This window comes from Anneissia japonica, unplaced genomic scaffold (genome assembly GCF_011630105.1).
Source record: "Anneissia japonica isolate Jap-2015-1 unplaced genomic scaffold, ASM1163010v1 scaffold673_len1821605_cov196, whole genome shotgun sequence".
Lineage (NCBI taxonomy): Eukaryota > Metazoa > Echinodermata > Crinoidea > Comatulida > Comatulidae > Anneissia > Anneissia japonica.
Genome location: NW_022717449.1, coordinates 1,174,960 through 1,193,307, shown reverse-complemented (window position 1 = coordinate 1,193,307; position 18,348 = coordinate 1,174,960). Strand labels below are relative to the sequence as shown.

Below are 18,348 nucleotides of genomic sequence, written 5' to 3'. Positions count from 1 at the left end.
TTACCCACATGTACATACCCCAATCTCACCTTAATGTAAAGACAGTGATGACAATATTATGTCTGTGATGATTATAATTATGATGATGATAACACTAATGTCCTATTACCCACATGTACATACCCCAATCTCACCTTAATGTAAAGACAGTGATGACAATATTAATGACGATGATGACGATAATGATAACAAGGATAACTGAACTTTAATTTCCTATCATTCTATTGATAGAAAGAAAGTATACACTGGTCAATAATTTGAACACTACCAATTATAATCCTGACATCAACCCCTGCATCATCCTCAGGTACAGTATACCGGAAAGAATTATTTTTATTTTTAGAACATGATTTAAACTTGGTGCTTTAATCTGATTGATACGTACTCCGCCTGTATATAATGTTACTGTTAATTAAAGCAAATGAGCTTACAATTTTCACTCTCTCATTTGAAGAAACATAGGAAATAGATGTGCTTGATAATCGGACGTTCCATTAAGCACGGTAATTGGGTGCTCACTCAACCATGACATCTATGTATGTCTCAGGGGGATGACTTGTTTTAACATAATGCATAGTTTGTTTTAAGGGTTTAGGTCCAAGTTTTACATGCTAAGCCAGCATCTAAAGCCCCAGATCATTAGGCGCTTGGACAGCTTGTCTCAACAGCTGGTGCAACACCATAATAGCAGTGTTTGAGAATAGAAAATAAATGCTTATAGGTTAATGCCATTTTGAAGAGATGCTTCATCCCTTGTGTGCAGTATGTGTACGAAGATATCAGTCAATTAACGACTTAACCTGCTTACTAACATTTTCCATTTGAAATTAGCACAGACCTATAGTTGGTTAGTGTGACATAACTGAATGGAAATAGATCACCTCTATAATGTGTTTAATGTTAAATATGTGCTTGGACAGTGGAAAGATCAATAAGAAGTTAGCAAGGGCTTAGTTATCTACCATATATTCTCGCATGTAACGCGATTCTTGTATAAGATGACCCTGAGTTTGAAAACATTCTTGGACAATTTTTGTATGTCGGGCATACAGTATAAGACAACCGCCTATTTCTCTGTCGGAATACCTACTTTTTGAACATACTGCCCTTTTATGGTCTTGATATTAAATGTAGGGCCCATCTTCCAAATAATACCATTTTATGGGCTTTTAAACGTTCATCAAAATCTTATCCCTGCATTTAAAATTGCGTTCATTCATATCAACGGTTGGTAGCTTCATTTCAGCAGTAAATTACTGTTTTATGGACGATCCGCACAAAAAATTAACTTTTAAAATCAAAAATTTGTATGTATGTGTATATGTATAGAGTATTACGTTGGTACATCACGATACCATGTAATACTATTCCGTTGCAACCCAGCATGCAGTCAACCGGATCCAACTGACAAACCACTGATCCCAAATCTAACATAATTATAATGATGTTGTATCTTAATTTTTCTTTGTAAATTTGAACCGACGATTAAATGCGTTTGATAACTAATATAATGCAAGCTTTTGAGTTTTTAGTACATTTTGATTGTAAAATGGCTATTCCAGAAAGCCTATTCCAAACCAATAAGATTATGAAGTCATTCAGGCGTAACGACCGCATTACCAACATCTGGTCGACAACAAAGTGCGCCACCTGCAGGGGTGGATCCAGAGATGTCCAAAAGGGGGGCCGAAATTTGGGCCGATCGAGACAACAATGTCCTAGGGGTTCCGGGGGCATGCCCCCGCGAAATTTTTGTGTTCTAGACGCCCGTAAATAACATTTGAGGCATTGTGGGCTATCATTTTTTTCTTTTTCTTTCTTTTTTTCTTCTTTTTTTTTCCATTTTTTACCTCCCAAAAGGGGGGCCGGGCCCCTGACCTGGTTTGTGACGAAACTCGCATTGTACTCTATAGTTTTGTTTTTTTTATCGTATCGTACCCTGTTTTTTGCTATTATAAGCCTCGTATTGGATGCAAGAATATACAGTACATGTAATTAGATATAGATTATGAAAAATACCTAGTATTTGATAAGAAGATGGCAACAAAGCAGAAGGAAGAAGAAAAAAAAGACGACGAAGACCATGAAGCTAAATTAAGTTACAAATCAACTGATGTTGAAACACAAACTTACGTGATGAACATGTGAATTGACAATATTTGGTAGGTCACCACTCCCCTTTTCTGATGGGCCACCCTTTGTTGCTTCCTTCACCTCGTTGAATTTCTCTACAAACTAGAATCAAAAATTAATGTCAACTTACACGTATCTTTGTATTCTTTTCATTCTTTTTCTTCCTCAAAGCACTCAATAAGACTGAACTAACATCAATATCTGGAGGTTTTATCATTGTAAACATTCTAGTTATATATAAATTATATAGTTAACAAGATGCTGTATAGTAGTGTGAACAAGAATGAGGAAATGAAAGCTTTAATCCTCAAGATCTAGTCGTCTTCCTGCCAACATAAATTCTTTTACTGGTAGTTTTGGTTTTATTACCTATTGTCATGGTGATAGGTATACTAATATGGTATTATCGATTATTGGTTTCCATTTCCATGGTAACCAATACTATACAATTTTACTATATTGATTAGGTGTTATTTAGTTTAATGGTATCTTTTTTGTATTTTAAAATGTAATAAGTTTATTTGTATTGTATTTTTAAAGTTATTTGTTAATGCTTTAATTTGATGAATATATAAATAAATTTTGTGACTCAAGAATTCCCAATTAATGTTGCACTTTGAGTATGTCAGTAGAAATACACAACAAAATTCAATAAATCAATACAATACATTGACAGACTTTGATTTGTAGACAACATACTTTGTCATTACATAGCATATCATGATGCGTGTCAGGCAGAAAGTTGATCAAATTTAAAGTATGTTTGCTGTGACTGAAGCAACAATCTTATGATGACTAATGAACCTTTCTGGAGTGTCAACAGCTCAGCATCTGACCGATAAGAACAGTGGCGGATCCAAGGGGGGGGGGGGGGTCAGTAGGTTTGGATGAACTCCCTTCTATGACGAAACATAAAAAAGTGGGGAAAAAATGAAAATTGTATTCAAATTTAAGTCTGAGAATGCCTTTTCCGGCCATCCTGAGGTGCAAATCATAAATTTCCTTGCCTCACCCCAAGCCCTGGTAGGGCTGAGGTGGTCTAGCCTCCATCTATGAAAGTCTACACTGGGCCCCTTCTATTCGAATTCTGGATCCACCACTGTTCCCAGCCATTTAGGAATTAGGAATCAAGGTTTTCAGGGGAGACCCCGGATATTTCTTTGTTTTTTTTGTTTTTTGTGGGCGGGGGAGAACATTTTGAACCCCCTGCTTCAAATCCTGGATCCGCCCTGAATAATGTGTTATTGTTAAAAGCAGGTATATGTGCATGACCTATGAACGTACAGGTTTACGTATGTTTACCCTATCGTTTGTGGGACCTTAGCAATAATATCAAAAAGCCAGATCTTAGCAAAACAAACCTCTGAAAGTGTGTTGTGTAGTGGTAAGGCTTTGGGGTTTGTTTTGAATGGTCTGATGCTGGTTAAATAGCTTGTGTCTTTTGGAATCCAACTAAGGGCACAAATGAAATGCACAGCATGTGGTTGAACCTTTGACCTCAAGATTAACTCTCAAAATCTTGATAGGTCCACCAACCACCAACCTCTCTTCATTTACAATTATAACCAATAACATTGCATCCGCTATCATTACCATACTCATTAAGCCATCACCATCAAAAACATTACATTCATCTCATCCCCATCACAATAAATGTCTTAAGTCCCGTCCAAATTTTATTTGACATAAACATGTGATGTGCCTAAATATGGTCACGATGATATCACACCATGACCAAATATAGGCACATCATGACTATATATGGGCATACAACATTTTTTTTGTCAAATAAAATTTGATATAGAGAGAGCTTTAAACTCTATTTCTATCCTTCAAATGTCTTACCTTGTTTAATTCTGCCTCAGTTGAAAATCCTAATCCATAAACTGTGCTTGCTTTACTATCTGACCATTGACCAAATTTCTGAGATGTTTTGGTAAATGACATTGAAGGGTTTATAGTACTGTTAATTATAGCCTGGAAAACAAACACATTAACAATATTACTTAAGATACCCGTAGCTAGTTTCTCTAATGCTTGTAAAGACGATCTTAAGCTATTGTACTTTTAAAATATGATTTATTTGAAGAAACCTCAGGAGTAGAATTCCACATAATGTTCGCTTCTAGAGCTATGTGTATGCACTTCTGAGCTCCGAAGAAAATCTGGCACTGTGACCTTTTTCATAACAACAATAACATAAGAGTGATAAAAACAGCATTTGCTATGATGATTTAACATTTTGGAGGCACTATGTTTTCATAATTTGATATAATTCGATGTATTCTTATCTTAAATTACTTTTGCGGGACATTGAGCTCTGAGTATTGCTTATCACTTCCAGGAATCTTGCATACTTCCTGGCTTTGAAGTCGCTTCAAGTAAATAGAGCATGATTACAAGTGCTTTTGTGAATATTGTTAAATTTCACTTCAGACAGAAGGCCACATAAACTGCATGATCAATAAAAATTTAATTGTTGTATAGTTTACATACTGAAAGTATAATGTACCAAACACATAAAACTTAAAATTGAAATGGCGTACTGTACATTACTATAAAAAAAATTAACTACCTGTAATATATGATGCTAAGCCTTTTCATTACAGGCCCATTTAAGTCTTTTCTTAAATAAATAAATATTAGAAAAATTAGAAAAATGAGCACTGTTTGTATGACGACAGCATTATTAGGCAGCTCTCAATTTGCATGACAACGCGATGCTAGAACGGATTCACTTATGCATGACCGTCCTACCATGCGTCGTGCATTTTCTGCATACGTAGATTTGGCCAAATTGCATCCTAGAATCCATGCGACAAGGAAAACTTAACATTCTCGCATGTACAGGTGACTTTTAGTGACGTCATTACATTCTACGTCCTACAGTACGTTCTACTATCGTTGTGTAATGGAAAGCTCCCTATTAATAAGAGAGGGACCTTTGCAAGATAAATTTGCTTGCAATATTATTGCTCTTGCCTTATACTGAAGGTTGTAAAAGGTGCAATTTTTAGACAGAAAATCATAACAAGGTCATTTTAGTCCATATAAAATCATACAGGTTCCTCCAGTCATCTTTTTCATTGACGTCATTTGTAAATCTACAGAGTTACCAGAGATTCCAGATTAGACAAATGTGCAGGCATGAGACTTTTGAAAACCACCCCCCACAATTCCTTGCCACTACAGTACTTACTGTAGGGTAGCATTTTTACAACTGAAATTCTATCCACAGTCTACAGTACATTAATTTTCTTGAGAATAGGCCTACTTTTATTTCAGGTTGTGAACATGAACCTATCACACTAACATCGTCATGAGCTGCAGGTGGCAGCTGGCAGTATGTAGGTGTTCTTTGATCATTCAACAAGCTTTATAAAATGACATATTCTCAGGGTTACTGCATCAAAAATGTACACGAAAACGAATGAGTGAGTTTCATGCAAAATGCATGAGACTTGGTAGGTATGAGTTACAGTACTGTAGCAATTCAACATTTAGGTTGATGCTATGTATGTTGTTCTTTGACAGCTGTTTGAAATTTATACATTTGTGCATGGTTTTTGGAAAAATTCACTTAACAATGTCAAACCTAAGGCATGTATTAAGTAAACAACATAGTTGACATACAGTATGGTACAAAGGGCCAAGTAAACTTATCCCCTATATATTCCTGTAAGTTAACCTCAAAATGGGAAATTTATACACATTTTTCTGAGATGATGACCTGGGGAACCTGATTAATTTCATATGTAAAAATTCAAAATAGCTCTCATGATACAAACTTTTTTTTTTACATGACTTTTGCTTCTGGGCATGCTCTCTGAATAGTACACATCAATGAATTAAATGTAATTACACTAAATACAATATCACTTCCTTTTGGGAATGTCTATTAATCTATTTTCATTTGATTAAAACATCTTTTATAGAAGATTATTTTATTTTTTAATATTTTTTTTTTAAATAACTACTGTATTTTAAAAATACTATATAAATAATAGCAAAATTAAACAATACAATAGTCTAGAATTTCATAAGGCTTTTTAATAATTGATATGTACAAAAATACATTTTCCCCAACAAATTTTTTTTGCTCCTGTGGCTGATGCACCACCCTTAAGATCTGCTAAAACATAGAATAAATGAGGTATGTTGTGGCAAAATGGCTAAGTTGTAGCAAAAATTGATATTCAAGTCATTTCAGATACCTGAGTATGTGATCTTTAAAGTGAGGGGTCATTCATTGAAATTGGACATTTCACGCCAAAGTTATTGGAAAATTAAAGTACAACACTCTTAGAGTCAAGAATAACATGATTATTGAGTAATTGCCTTCCAAAACTATTTGTGCATACATTGTTTAATAGAATTAACTATCTTAGTAACATTAAATAGATGATTTGTTGACCACTTTCAGAACTAATACTTTGGGACATGATTAAAAGACATTAAACTGTTGATCTATAGTGAAAAAAAATTTGGATTTTTAGGCAATTTTTTGGGCTCCCATATCTTATAGCTCATTTACTGAATGCTGGCCTGTGCGACAACTTAACCATTTCGCCATGACATGCCTCAAATGATAGTTAACAAGCAAGCAAATTACCATGATAATACATAATTGAACCTGGTAAAACACTGATTAATGAAAGTATGCTATAATGCATATATGGTTAACCCCTATTCAGTGGACATATGAGGATACTTTTTTTGGACCTAAAAGTATCTCTTAATAGGGAATCTACTGCATTTATTTTCAGTTCATTGAAAATTCAATCAACCACTTTTATAGAAATACTGTACTGCATGCATTCCTGATTAATAATTATTCATCTGTTAATAACCTAAAGCCAGTTATGCTATCATCAACTGTCCATGAACACATCAGAATCAACCGTAGCTTAAAGCACTACATCTAAATTACAGTACCTTACTGCCATCCACGCTAATTATACGATATATGTTTTTTGTGTTGTCATAGAAATATGAAATGTTGACGGCCTGTTTACTGGAGGGCAACCAGTTCTTTTTGGAAACCGGGTCGATACGGAACACATGAGCTCTCGTTGTGAAGATTGGTTGTTCCCTGTAAATATCAAATGAAAAGTTAATGAGAAAAATTATAAGAAAATCATCAGAGGTCATTATTCGATAGCAATTTAGACATGAAAATGATATTGACTCAACCTGACAAGTTTTTGAATCCACCTAATGGATGTTCAGTATAATAAGCTTGTTATTAAGTGATCTATAAGCAAGACATGTACCCATGACCTCAAAAGTCACTTAATGCTCAAAGCAATTGAATGACTTAGTGAAACAAAATTAAAATTGGAAATATGTTTCATGATCTTTAAAACATATGTAATAAAATAGTTCCTTCTGAAAAAATGTGTAACATATTTTATACTTTGGGGAAATGGTTTTATATTTCATATATACAGAATGATAAATAAAAAATCTAATGATCATGATCTGTGGAAGTAAAATTTTTCAAGCTTGTACAGTGATTATTTTTACACCATTTCAATCAGGACATCCATGGTACAGTGGGCATTACTGTATATCACTGTGCAAAAGATCTCATAGTATTTCAACAGAGTTGTATAACTTGCAGGTATTGTTAAACTCCACAAACCTCGAAAAGCACACTGTAGAGCCCAACCAAACCACTTTATTGTATTTGGATCATGTAGTATTAGACTTACTTGGTATCTTGATAGAAAAAATATTAAATATCATTTTATGTTCATAACAACTTATTTTTGGTTAAAATGTTGATTTCTATTGTAATAAATTATCATTCCTTTCCTTACTGTAACATATTTATTACATAGAACATTCTAGGATTGTATTTATTTGACCAAACAAACAGTGTAATTCCACACTGGTAATTATAGGAACATAAGAGACAATGTGGAAGTACTAAAAGCAATTGCCTATTGGTTAATTATGATGTAATGTGACCAATGAGGAACTTAGGCAATATAGAACGCTCTTTAATGCTCTGCAGTTCTAGGGCTTATGTATATAAGGTGAGAGCTTCGTCTTTCGGGAGCTCTTTTTGAAGCACATGTTTAAGTGAATGTTATTGTGTTGTTTTGAGACCGGATTCTTGTTGGAGTTCATACAGAATAAAAGTTTGTTTTGAGTTGTGAGCTGTGTTTATATTTTATATGTCAAAGAGGGATTCCTAGTCATTTCTATACTGCTCGGAAATATGTCAAGTAGGAATTCATGACACTTTGTGCAAAAAAATGAAAATACACCATAAACCTCCAAAATCACACTGCAAACTCCCAAGTCTCTTGGTATTTTCAGGTTTACCAGTCTTCTTGTGATAGTACTGTACGGTATTATGTTACATGACTAATGTATATTATCAATTAGTTATTCATTTATTTCTTTATTATTGGTTTTACTGCATTTGTTTGGAAATCTCTAATCCTGTGTCAGCTATCCTTTAAGTACACTGAGCTACATCCTCTATTCTAAGAACAACTTAAATAATACTATAGCCAGATATCTTTGTGTCCCAATACCTCCCTCCAGGTCAGGTTGGCTTCATTCACATTAATCCCCTTCACTTCACCTCTGACCCTTGTTAGCTTCTTTGTTCAAAGATGTTAATGACACTTGGCTGTTACTTAATGGATTTTTCTGTCACTGTTAATGGAAGGAGTCAGATAGTAAATGTATAGCCTATGAATAAGCACAAAGCATAGTGAATTGGTAGTATACTATAGGTCACAGAAAATGACAGAAACTGTAACCAACGGTAGTACAGTGTTCGAAATAAGGAAAAACTTAAAGTTGTCCGGCGGACAACCTAGATGGAAACTTTGGTTGTCCGCAAATGTTTTTACTTGTCCGTATATTATCTCGTTGCTTGCTTCATTTTTACCTTGTACTGTTTTCCCTCCTGCTCTTGTAGCACTGTCAGAGCATGGGTTTGGGTAATTTACACTGCTTTTAGTACCTTAGTATTTGGTAATTTTAATTTCTCTCCTTTCCATTATGCAACCTTTGGCTCTTAGTCACCCTCTGTAACATGCTAACCTGCTTTGTAACATAGCAGCATGGTTCCTTCAAACCTAGCCATTTCCTAAGATCGTTCGACATGACGAAAAGTTCGATGAAAAGTTTGAACGCCTTCCCACGCGCGCCTCCATTCGCCTTGATAAGTGAGTCAGTGCCTTGTTGTGCGGCCCGCCCATAGAGCTATTAAACAACTAGAGTGCTGACAAGATGGCGCAGCAATACAGAGTTATGTATGTGTACCATCCAAGATGGCCGTCGTAGTAAAGCGCCACCTTCAGGCTTAGTATACATATTTGATTGGCTAAATTTATGGCAGCCATCTTGGATGGTACACACACACACAGTTCTGGTATTTCGAACACCGAATACATTGCAGTTAGCGCTCTAGTATTCTTATTGTATCTCTATGGGCCCGCCACAGTGTAAGTAACACGCGAGAGGGCGCCTCAGTTCAAGTCTCAGACCAAAATGCAAGAAAACATGTGATTCAGCGAATCCAAAATGGCAGCGCCTGTGACAACGCAGTAAAGTTCGGGAGGCAAAAAACGATTACTTGAGGTGAGGTGAGGTTTGGGTCCAAAATTTTTTGGTTGTCCCACGGACAAGTTGCCCTATAGTTCTGGTTGTTCGTGGAACATTTTGGTTGGCTGGGACAAGCGGACAAGCCTTATTTCGAACACTGGTAGTATATTGAAGAGATAATGTCCTTGATGTTGTTATCTGATGAAACAGAGTAAGGAGCAACAATTATAAAGACATTTTGCACAGTTGGGACCCTGACAACCATTACAAATAGTCTAGAGAAGTAGTGGGGACAGCTATATTAAGACACTGCTATTGGTGCATAGTCTACTGTACTGTACTTTACAAACTGCCTAGAGCTCTAGATAATAAATGTGCTTCACATAAGGAATTAAATATAGAAACTGGCAGTTAATGACAACAGTTGCGAGTAGCCATACTGTATTAGTCACAAATACAAGAGATAAGTTGGTAGAGCATTTATGACTATTAGTATTACAATAATATTTTACTTCATGGCCTTTCACAAAAATCGATGGGGCTCCATCAGGTAATAGTGAAGTGGTTCATTTAATTAAGCAGTAAATATACATCAACAAAATCTAATCAGATAAACAATCCGATTGCATCCAAAAGTTAACAAAAATTTAAAGTATTATCTTGGGGTGGAGTTGAAGGTAGAAAAGTAGATAGATTTCAAGGATACTGTAGGAAGTTGAAAGTGGAAAAGAAAAGGTAGGAAGCAGAGTTGGACAACTGGAAGTTTAAAAGTTTAAAAGAGTGCATTGGGAAGTGAAAATAAATACAGATTTCTCCTCTAATTAAGACCAATGTTGGGACTAGTGTTTCTATGGTCTTTAGCAGCTTTGGTCTCTAATTTATTATCTTGGGGTGGAGTTGAAGGTAGAAAAGTAGATAGATTTCAAGGATACTGTAGGAAGTTGAAAGTGGAAAAGAAAAGGTAGGAAGCAGAGTTGGACAACTGGAAGTTTAAAAGTTTAAAAGAGTGCATTGGGAAGTGAAAATAAATACAGATTTCTCCTCTAATTAAGACCAATGTTGGGACTAGTGTTTCTATGGTCTTTAGCAGCTTTGGTCTCTAATTTTAAATTTCAATTTCATTTTATTCGGGAAATTAAAATCACAAATTACTTGAATACAAAACCAATACCAAGAACAGACAAATGAAAGAACAATAGATAAGACATTAATTCCTAGGGAATTACTGTAGCATAAGACATTTGTTCATTTCCAACCACAGAAAAGTGGTCATTAATTGGAGGTAGTCTTTAATTGGAGAGGTCTTTAATCAGAGGGAGACCTATACTTTACACATGTGATGGAATTTGCAGATCTTCTGTATTGCAAATTTACTATCGGTCCACATCAGTTGACCCACATACACACACAATGGGAGTCAACTGGAGATTGATGTATATGGGCCTGGTGATGATACTCAAGAGACATTTTTTCCTTGAGGTCAAACTGTAATAATAGTAATAAAATCACTTGCATACAATAGAAACAGTGCCTCATAATTCAAAATCTCTTCTAAATGCATACTTTTGGTCAGTCACCTTTAATACTTAGCCCTAAGGATACAAAATAAAAACAGAAAGGTATACCAAGTGTTGGCAAAATACAAAACACATACTATATTCAAGCCTCATTACTACATTGTACAATACAATTATAAGAATACTTCAGAATTATGATTTATCTAGTGGATGGAAGGGGGGAAAGGGAGACAGTTATTTTAATGTGTATAAATATAATATTTGTAGCTTGCACATTGGCATTTTCAGATTTTCAGGGGCGGATCCAGGGATGTCTGAAAGGGGGGTGGGGGCGAAAGTGGGCCGATCGACACAACACTACTGTAGGGAGGTCCACAAACCTTTTGTTTTCTAGATGACCAAACATAACCTCTGAGGCATTTTGGGCCCCACTCCCTAAATCTGCCCCTGATAATATTTTACATCCACATAGCCAGATGATTATGAAAGTATACATACTGCAGGATACATGAGGAACAATAATTACAAAGGGGCAGTATAAATTGTGAGATTAGATATCCAATAAATGAGATTTCTGTTTTTATTTGAAGCTGGTTAAGAAACGAAAGCACTTAATACATGAAGACAGTTCACGGCAATAAAATTCAATATAGCAAGCATTCAATTTTAAAGAGGAAGAAACAATTTGTACAATAAAGAAGATAAAATTCAAATAAGTCTTAGGTTATCATTACATACTAAGCTGGATTTATATAGTATACAAGCAATGAAGCGTTCTGTCAGTATGTTATTTCCGTTCTGGCGAGGGAAGGTAATAAAATGGGTACTTCATCATGTGCGGATGATGCAAACAACGGAATGAAACAAATGCCATGAATAATTCAGAATCCAAGTTAACAACATATCATCCACATTTCATATGAAGCCGACTGGTTGTCAGTCAGTACAGGAAACAGCTAAGGAAACACTATTGGATTTTACATGGATGTGCCATAATAAACCTTTAACGATTTCTGTCTTTTAAAATTCTCATTATAGTATTTGATTATTAACTGTTATGACTTCACACAATTACGTTTGAACTGATACCTCATGCTTTAAATTATGTTACTAATAAAATACAATATTTAGGACGAATGTACTATGAAGTACAGTACAGTACATGCATAAGAACTAGAGCACTGAGTTTATCTGAGTAAAAGGAAATAAGAAGTTAGGCCTAGATCATGGATGAGTAGGAGTGCAAGTGCATACTCAAGTTCATTCGGAGTATTAATGTCCGAGTGGGGATAAAGAGGCACTCAGGTCCTAGAGTACTCTATATCTATATGTCAGAGTGGGGAGTCAAGTGCATACCCTTGGAGCAGTGATGGGTCGAGTGTTAAAAAGGGTGATGCTTTAAGAGGCATCAACATTTCCTGATATACTGAATATAGTCCTACAAGGAATACACCAGAAATGTCTTTAGCCTCTTAACCTGTGAAAGTTAAATAAAACGTTTCCATTTTTCAATTGGCTACAAATTTGTTTTCTTTCTTTTTTTTTTTTATAACTGACACCCTAAACATGTTGATGAAAAAATATGGTACAGGTACACTAAAAGTTAATTTTTGTTGTATTGTGTTTTCTTCATCCTTGATAGGACTGTAAAAACATAGCCTTTTAAATAAAATCCACATTTATTGTTTATTGCCATTAATGCATATATTCCTTGTGAAAATACAAGCCTTTCCTCAACTGTATTTTGGGAATGCATGAATATAGTATCACTATTTTTTACAATGTCCCTGGAATTACAGGAAGGCTTGTTTGATTAATAACAGTTCATTCAAAATCATTCATACTTGAAATATTGATAAAAGATTATGTAAAGTTCAATGTTTAGTGGATTTACTGTTATAAGTTATTGTTATAAGGGACAAACAATTCCCTATAATCCGTTAAAATTGACCTTCCAAATTATTCATTAAGAGAATAAATGGCACACCACAGAGATGAGAATTTCTCAAGTACTGTACTCAGCATTTCCAAAAATGGATGACACTGTCCATAGGAAATAAATAGGCAGATATGGTATCATAAGTGCAACTTAAAGGTTTGAGACTACAATAGGCAGTCATTCCAGTTTAACAACCATTAGTAATCCTAATTATGAAAATTAACCACTATACATATTTTTCAGAATACAGTATAAAGACAACTGACGTGTACTAGAAGTTATTTAAAAACTGCCACCCAAAAAAAAAAAAATTTCTAAAAAATAATAATCAATATGCTTTTGAAAATTGTAATAAGATAAGTATGAATGTTGGTCACAGGAATGGAAAGTAGGGGCAGACTCTGTGACCAACATTCATGTTTATTCAAGATAACATCAATGTCAATTAATGGAACGGAGAGCAGGGGCAGATCCTGGATGTTTACATGTTGTAGAGTAGGACACAAAAATTCTAATCTGTGACCTATACTTGAAAGAAGACAGTTGGGAGTATTTTCTTGTATTAGGGACCAGAGCTCTGTAGTTTAAGACATTTTAAGAATTGTAATATCATTTTATGATTTCACACTTTGAGATTTTTAGGCTCCATGGAAAAAGGGGGAAAGGATGAGCGCCCATTTTGCTAGCCCTGCATCCGCCATGTTTATATTTTACTGCAGGTGTACATCCATTATACTAACAGTACAGTATCCTCAATATGGATGATTTTTCAGTATCAAAGGCACATATTAAAGTACTGTACACTAGCAGATTATAGTTATTTTTCAAAATTTCCTCAAACATGGTTTTTAGCTTAACTAAAACAGTTCATAAATTGCCCATTATATTGCAGAAAAGTAAATAGAGCAAAGCAATAAAAATATGGGCTTCTGTAATTGACTAGCAAATACTAGCAAAAATAACTGTGATTTGCCCAATGGTTATGATGACATCATCATCATATCTATGGACAAATCATACAACTAGATATTTAGGACAGTGCTTAGTTTTCAATGACCATTTTTGAAAGAGGAACAAGTTTTGAAACGATTCAAAAAAGGACAGAAAATCTTGCAAATAATTACCTGGTAACAAAATGTTTTTCCTTTTGATTTCTCATCATTAAAACCACTTAAACATTAGCATGGAATTTGTTGTGTATATCATAATACACAACAAATAACACAGTAATATGTAAAATTAACTAATGAATGATTTATGGTTTGTTTCCAAGATGGATGTCATTTAATTCTATTCTATTTCATTTTCACATTCTAGAAGTCTTATTTTACTACTGTAAAAAAAATACATCATGATACTGATAATTCATTTGTTTAAATTAATTACCTGTAAACTGCTATGGATTATTTAGAAGTTTTGTTTCGTTTCATTTATCAAACTTTCTCAACTCATAAACTTGATGAACGAAATGTGGAATTTTTGTGCTAATACTGTATTATATGTAATGAAATATTTTGTGTCAATAATAAACAATTAAAATAATCAATAAATCAAATCAAATAATATCAATTAATAATTTAATATTTAGTGAGCACATCATTTTTTTAAATTAAAAATAATACATAGATAGTAAGGCAGTATGGTGACCTCTGGATAGGACTAAACCACATAATTGAAGTCAGAATAGCCTAATAAATTACATAAACTGGGCTAAACCATCTTTAATCAAACATTATTTAGCAAACATTCATCAAAAATCAAATTGTAATAAAACTTGAGAAAGTGTAATTAAGATTAATAATATTAATAACATTATTTTAGTTAACAATATGATTAGCATAAATGGTTGTGCAGATCTTCAGAAACTAATATACAAGTTTTATTACAGCAAGACTATTTAATGAAATGTTGTTTCTGACCTAGGGCTTAGGCCTATAAATTTACAAGATGCCAATAAACTTACTGTCAGCAACCGCAATTAGGCCTACGTTTCGGACCACGGAGGTGTGGCAGCGGCGTAGGAGGATTGCCTGGCCCGAAGGCCTAGAAGTCTGAAGGTATTTCAAGTGTGCCTTTAAAATTACAGATTTTTTTAGAAATTCAGAGAGTGAATTACAGCAACTAAAAACAACTGTTCCGTATCTTATAATCAACTTACCCCATTATCGAATTTAACAAACAACAGAGCCAATTCTCTTAAGTTCATCCAAGTTATCGTCTGAGTGCACACAACAACAGCGGTGTTATAATAATAATTCCAGATGTAATCATTTTTATATTTAGCGCCCTCTATACGCGACTTTTGGCCAAAAAACTTCAATCACTAGACTTTTCGATACCCGAATTTTGCCTGTATCGTATTTATTAAACATAGGCCTATTCAGGGGGATCTAGAGAATTTATGACGTGGAGTGGGAGGGGGGTGGCACAATATGTTGGTGAATGTGATAAATAATCGAGCTCTCTTTTCGCCCACTGCTGCATTGCTTGCACTTCCTTTCCTCTTTCCTCTCTTTATATCAAAATTTTCTTCTTTTTTTATTTTTCGTCTTGACTTACACGGGGAGGGGGTAGCACGGGTACTCATGGCACACCCCCCCCCCCTCCTCGGCTGGATCCGCCTCTGATATTCAGAGGTTTTCTCTCCTTGAATGATCAATGAGAGGAAGACACCCAACTCGCCTAGTGTCAAAATAATATAATTTTGGATTCCCTCAATTTTTCGAGACCAAGAGAATGTGAGTGTAAAAAAAGCACGTCCAAACTTAATTTAAGGTTTGTTGAAAAGTTCCTTTGTTTGCACTACCACCTAGGCCTACTCTTCATCATACATTGTACTTTATTTCAAGCATTTCAATTCTAAACATATAATATAAATATCTGATACAAACCTCGAAAGCAATTCAGAATTGCATTGGTATTTGGCTAAACACAATTTAAAATATAGCCTATCCGAAACTTGGGTGAAGGATGGCGATGATTCTAAATTGTTGGAGTTAATTTGGCCTGTTAGTGCAAAGTAAGCAATTGTGACATTAGGTCTATCGAACGTTCTATTTGTTTAAAAATATACATTGTCTTTTAAAATATATACAAAAAATCATAAAAATTAATTTGAAATTAACTTGCTCATTTTGCAGTAGCCTAACAAACAAATTAACTTGAGCATCTGAGAAATTATTGAATTTAAAAAACGTGTACCATGATGGTTATACTGGATAATGATAGTAGAAATAAAATACTTCCAGTGACTGAGTGTTTCTATCAAATGTCGCTGTAAAATTATTGGTAAACTTTGTTTAAATACAAGTATTTCAATGTTCAAGTTGATAGTTTTATGTTACTTCAAAATGAGCATGTTAAATTTCAAAAGTGATTTTTATAATTTTGTGTATTTAGCATTGGACAATACATCTTTAAGTAATATTTGCAGAGAGGCAAGCCATCCTAAGATATCTAAACTGATAATGTCTGGTATATGAAAACATCAGCCTCAATTCATAGAAAAAGTTTCATCATCAATTTGTCAATTCGATATCGCGAGGCGTTCAAAAACTCGCCATTTTGTCACGATCTTCGTAACGTATGTCAGTCCCACGTAGACTTCCTTATATTATTGGCTGCTTTCCGGGATGGTACTATCAATCAATTCTTTCTTTATTCATAAATTTCATAAATGCTAATACAAATAGTACGGTACGATTATGAATGGAAAACCTTTGAAAAAAGTATGCTCTTATGATGCTCTTACTCAATTAGCATCTTTTATTTTGAAACTTCGATCGTAAAACGCTTTATAAATACTGAATATTTTTAATATTTTTAAGCCATATTTCCTAACCGTTACAATTTTTTTCGGGCTGAGCTGATGACGGGTTTTACATAATATCATAACCAATGCTAAGTTATCTAAAATTGCACTACTGAACTATATTGAACACACGCTTTTAGTTAGCAGCTAACATATAATTCGATTATCATAAATACCAGGCCTATTATTTAATATGATCATTACTATTAAGATTACTCTTATTATTATTATAATTATAATTTTTATTATTATTATTGTTATAATAACATTCAAAAATATGACGATACTTTTGAGAACGATAATTTCACGCAATGCCTGAAAACTTTATTAGGCCTAGCCATTGCTAGGCCTTACGCTAAATACATGTTTCGACAGATCCTACTGTCAGTGTACAAAGATTCCATATAAGCAATCTTATTTAAACGAAGTGAAGTTTGTAATGCGTCAATCTATACGTAATTCAACCGTATCATGTTGTAAACACCAAGAGCATGAATAACAATGTATAATTAATGGTAAACGGAATGAAGTAAAATCAGAATGACAAAGTTAAATTAACATGGTAAAGTTGTTTGTTGAGTGAGGGCTGCTCCCATTGAATATGTAATGCTTCCTTTATTTTGAGATGATGAATTGATGGGGCGGAGTCAAGAATACGGAAACAGTCCTTGCTAGAAGTTTGCATGAATTTGCGTGAATTCTTAATAATATGTGAGAGTTATAGTTATTGTTATATTAATTATCACTGTATTCTTGTTATAATTGTTCTTATTGTGATAATTATTGTTATTATTTTTAATTTGATTGAATGTTACTAATTGGTATTAAATATTTTGTTAAATATTATTATTATTATTATCATTATTACTACTACTATTATTTTCGTCATTATTATTATATTAATATTTTTGCAAGTTATTATTATTTATTATTGTTATTTTAGACCTGTTAAAACTATTAACATATATACATTTTTTTTAAACATTAATATTATATTTTCAAAACAAAATTTAATGACAAGAAAGATCGACGTTTCGGGTCCATCATGGAACCATTCTCAAGATCAAGTAAATTGAAAAAAAAAACAAAACTCAAAAATACCAAGCGGAGACAGGAAGTAAGTAATTAATTTACATATCAATAGGGCCTACTGTATGGAGCCATTAGTGGAGCTAAACAATAATTAGCCCTTTTTAGCAGATTAACTAGATAAGAAAGTATAATACATACTCCAAAAATACACGCCATCGTGTTGGGATTCAATATTTCGACATTAATTATGTCATCATCAGGAATGACCTGATTATGACTTAATTAATGTCGATATATTGAATCCCAACACGATGGCGTGTATTTCAATACTTGGAGTATGTATTATA

General features: G+C 33.9%; 1 protein-coding gene across 3 annotated transcripts in view; it reads right to left on the bottom strand.

Moving 5' to 3' along the window:
- Positions 1–15,423, bottom strand: part of LOC117110310 (homer protein homolog 2-like) — a 36,887-nt gene extending 21,464 nt beyond the window's left edge. For all 3 annotated transcript variants that reach the window (XM_033252972.1, XM_033252970.1, XM_033252971.1), the window contains exons 1-4: positions 15,317–15,423; positions 7,069–7,225; positions 3,979–4,110; positions 2,134–2,235 (exon numbers count right to left, since the gene is read on the bottom strand). In XM_033252972.1, the coding sequence (XP_033108863.1) occupies positions 2,134–2,235; positions 3,979–4,110; positions 7,069–7,225; positions 15,317–15,321 (396 nt within the window). In that variant the 5' untranslated portion in view covers positions 15,322–15,423. The remainder of the gene's footprint in view (positions 1–2,133; positions 2,236–3,978; positions 4,111–7,068; positions 7,226–15,316) is intronic.
- Positions 15,424–18,348: the final 2,925 nt, after the last annotated feature.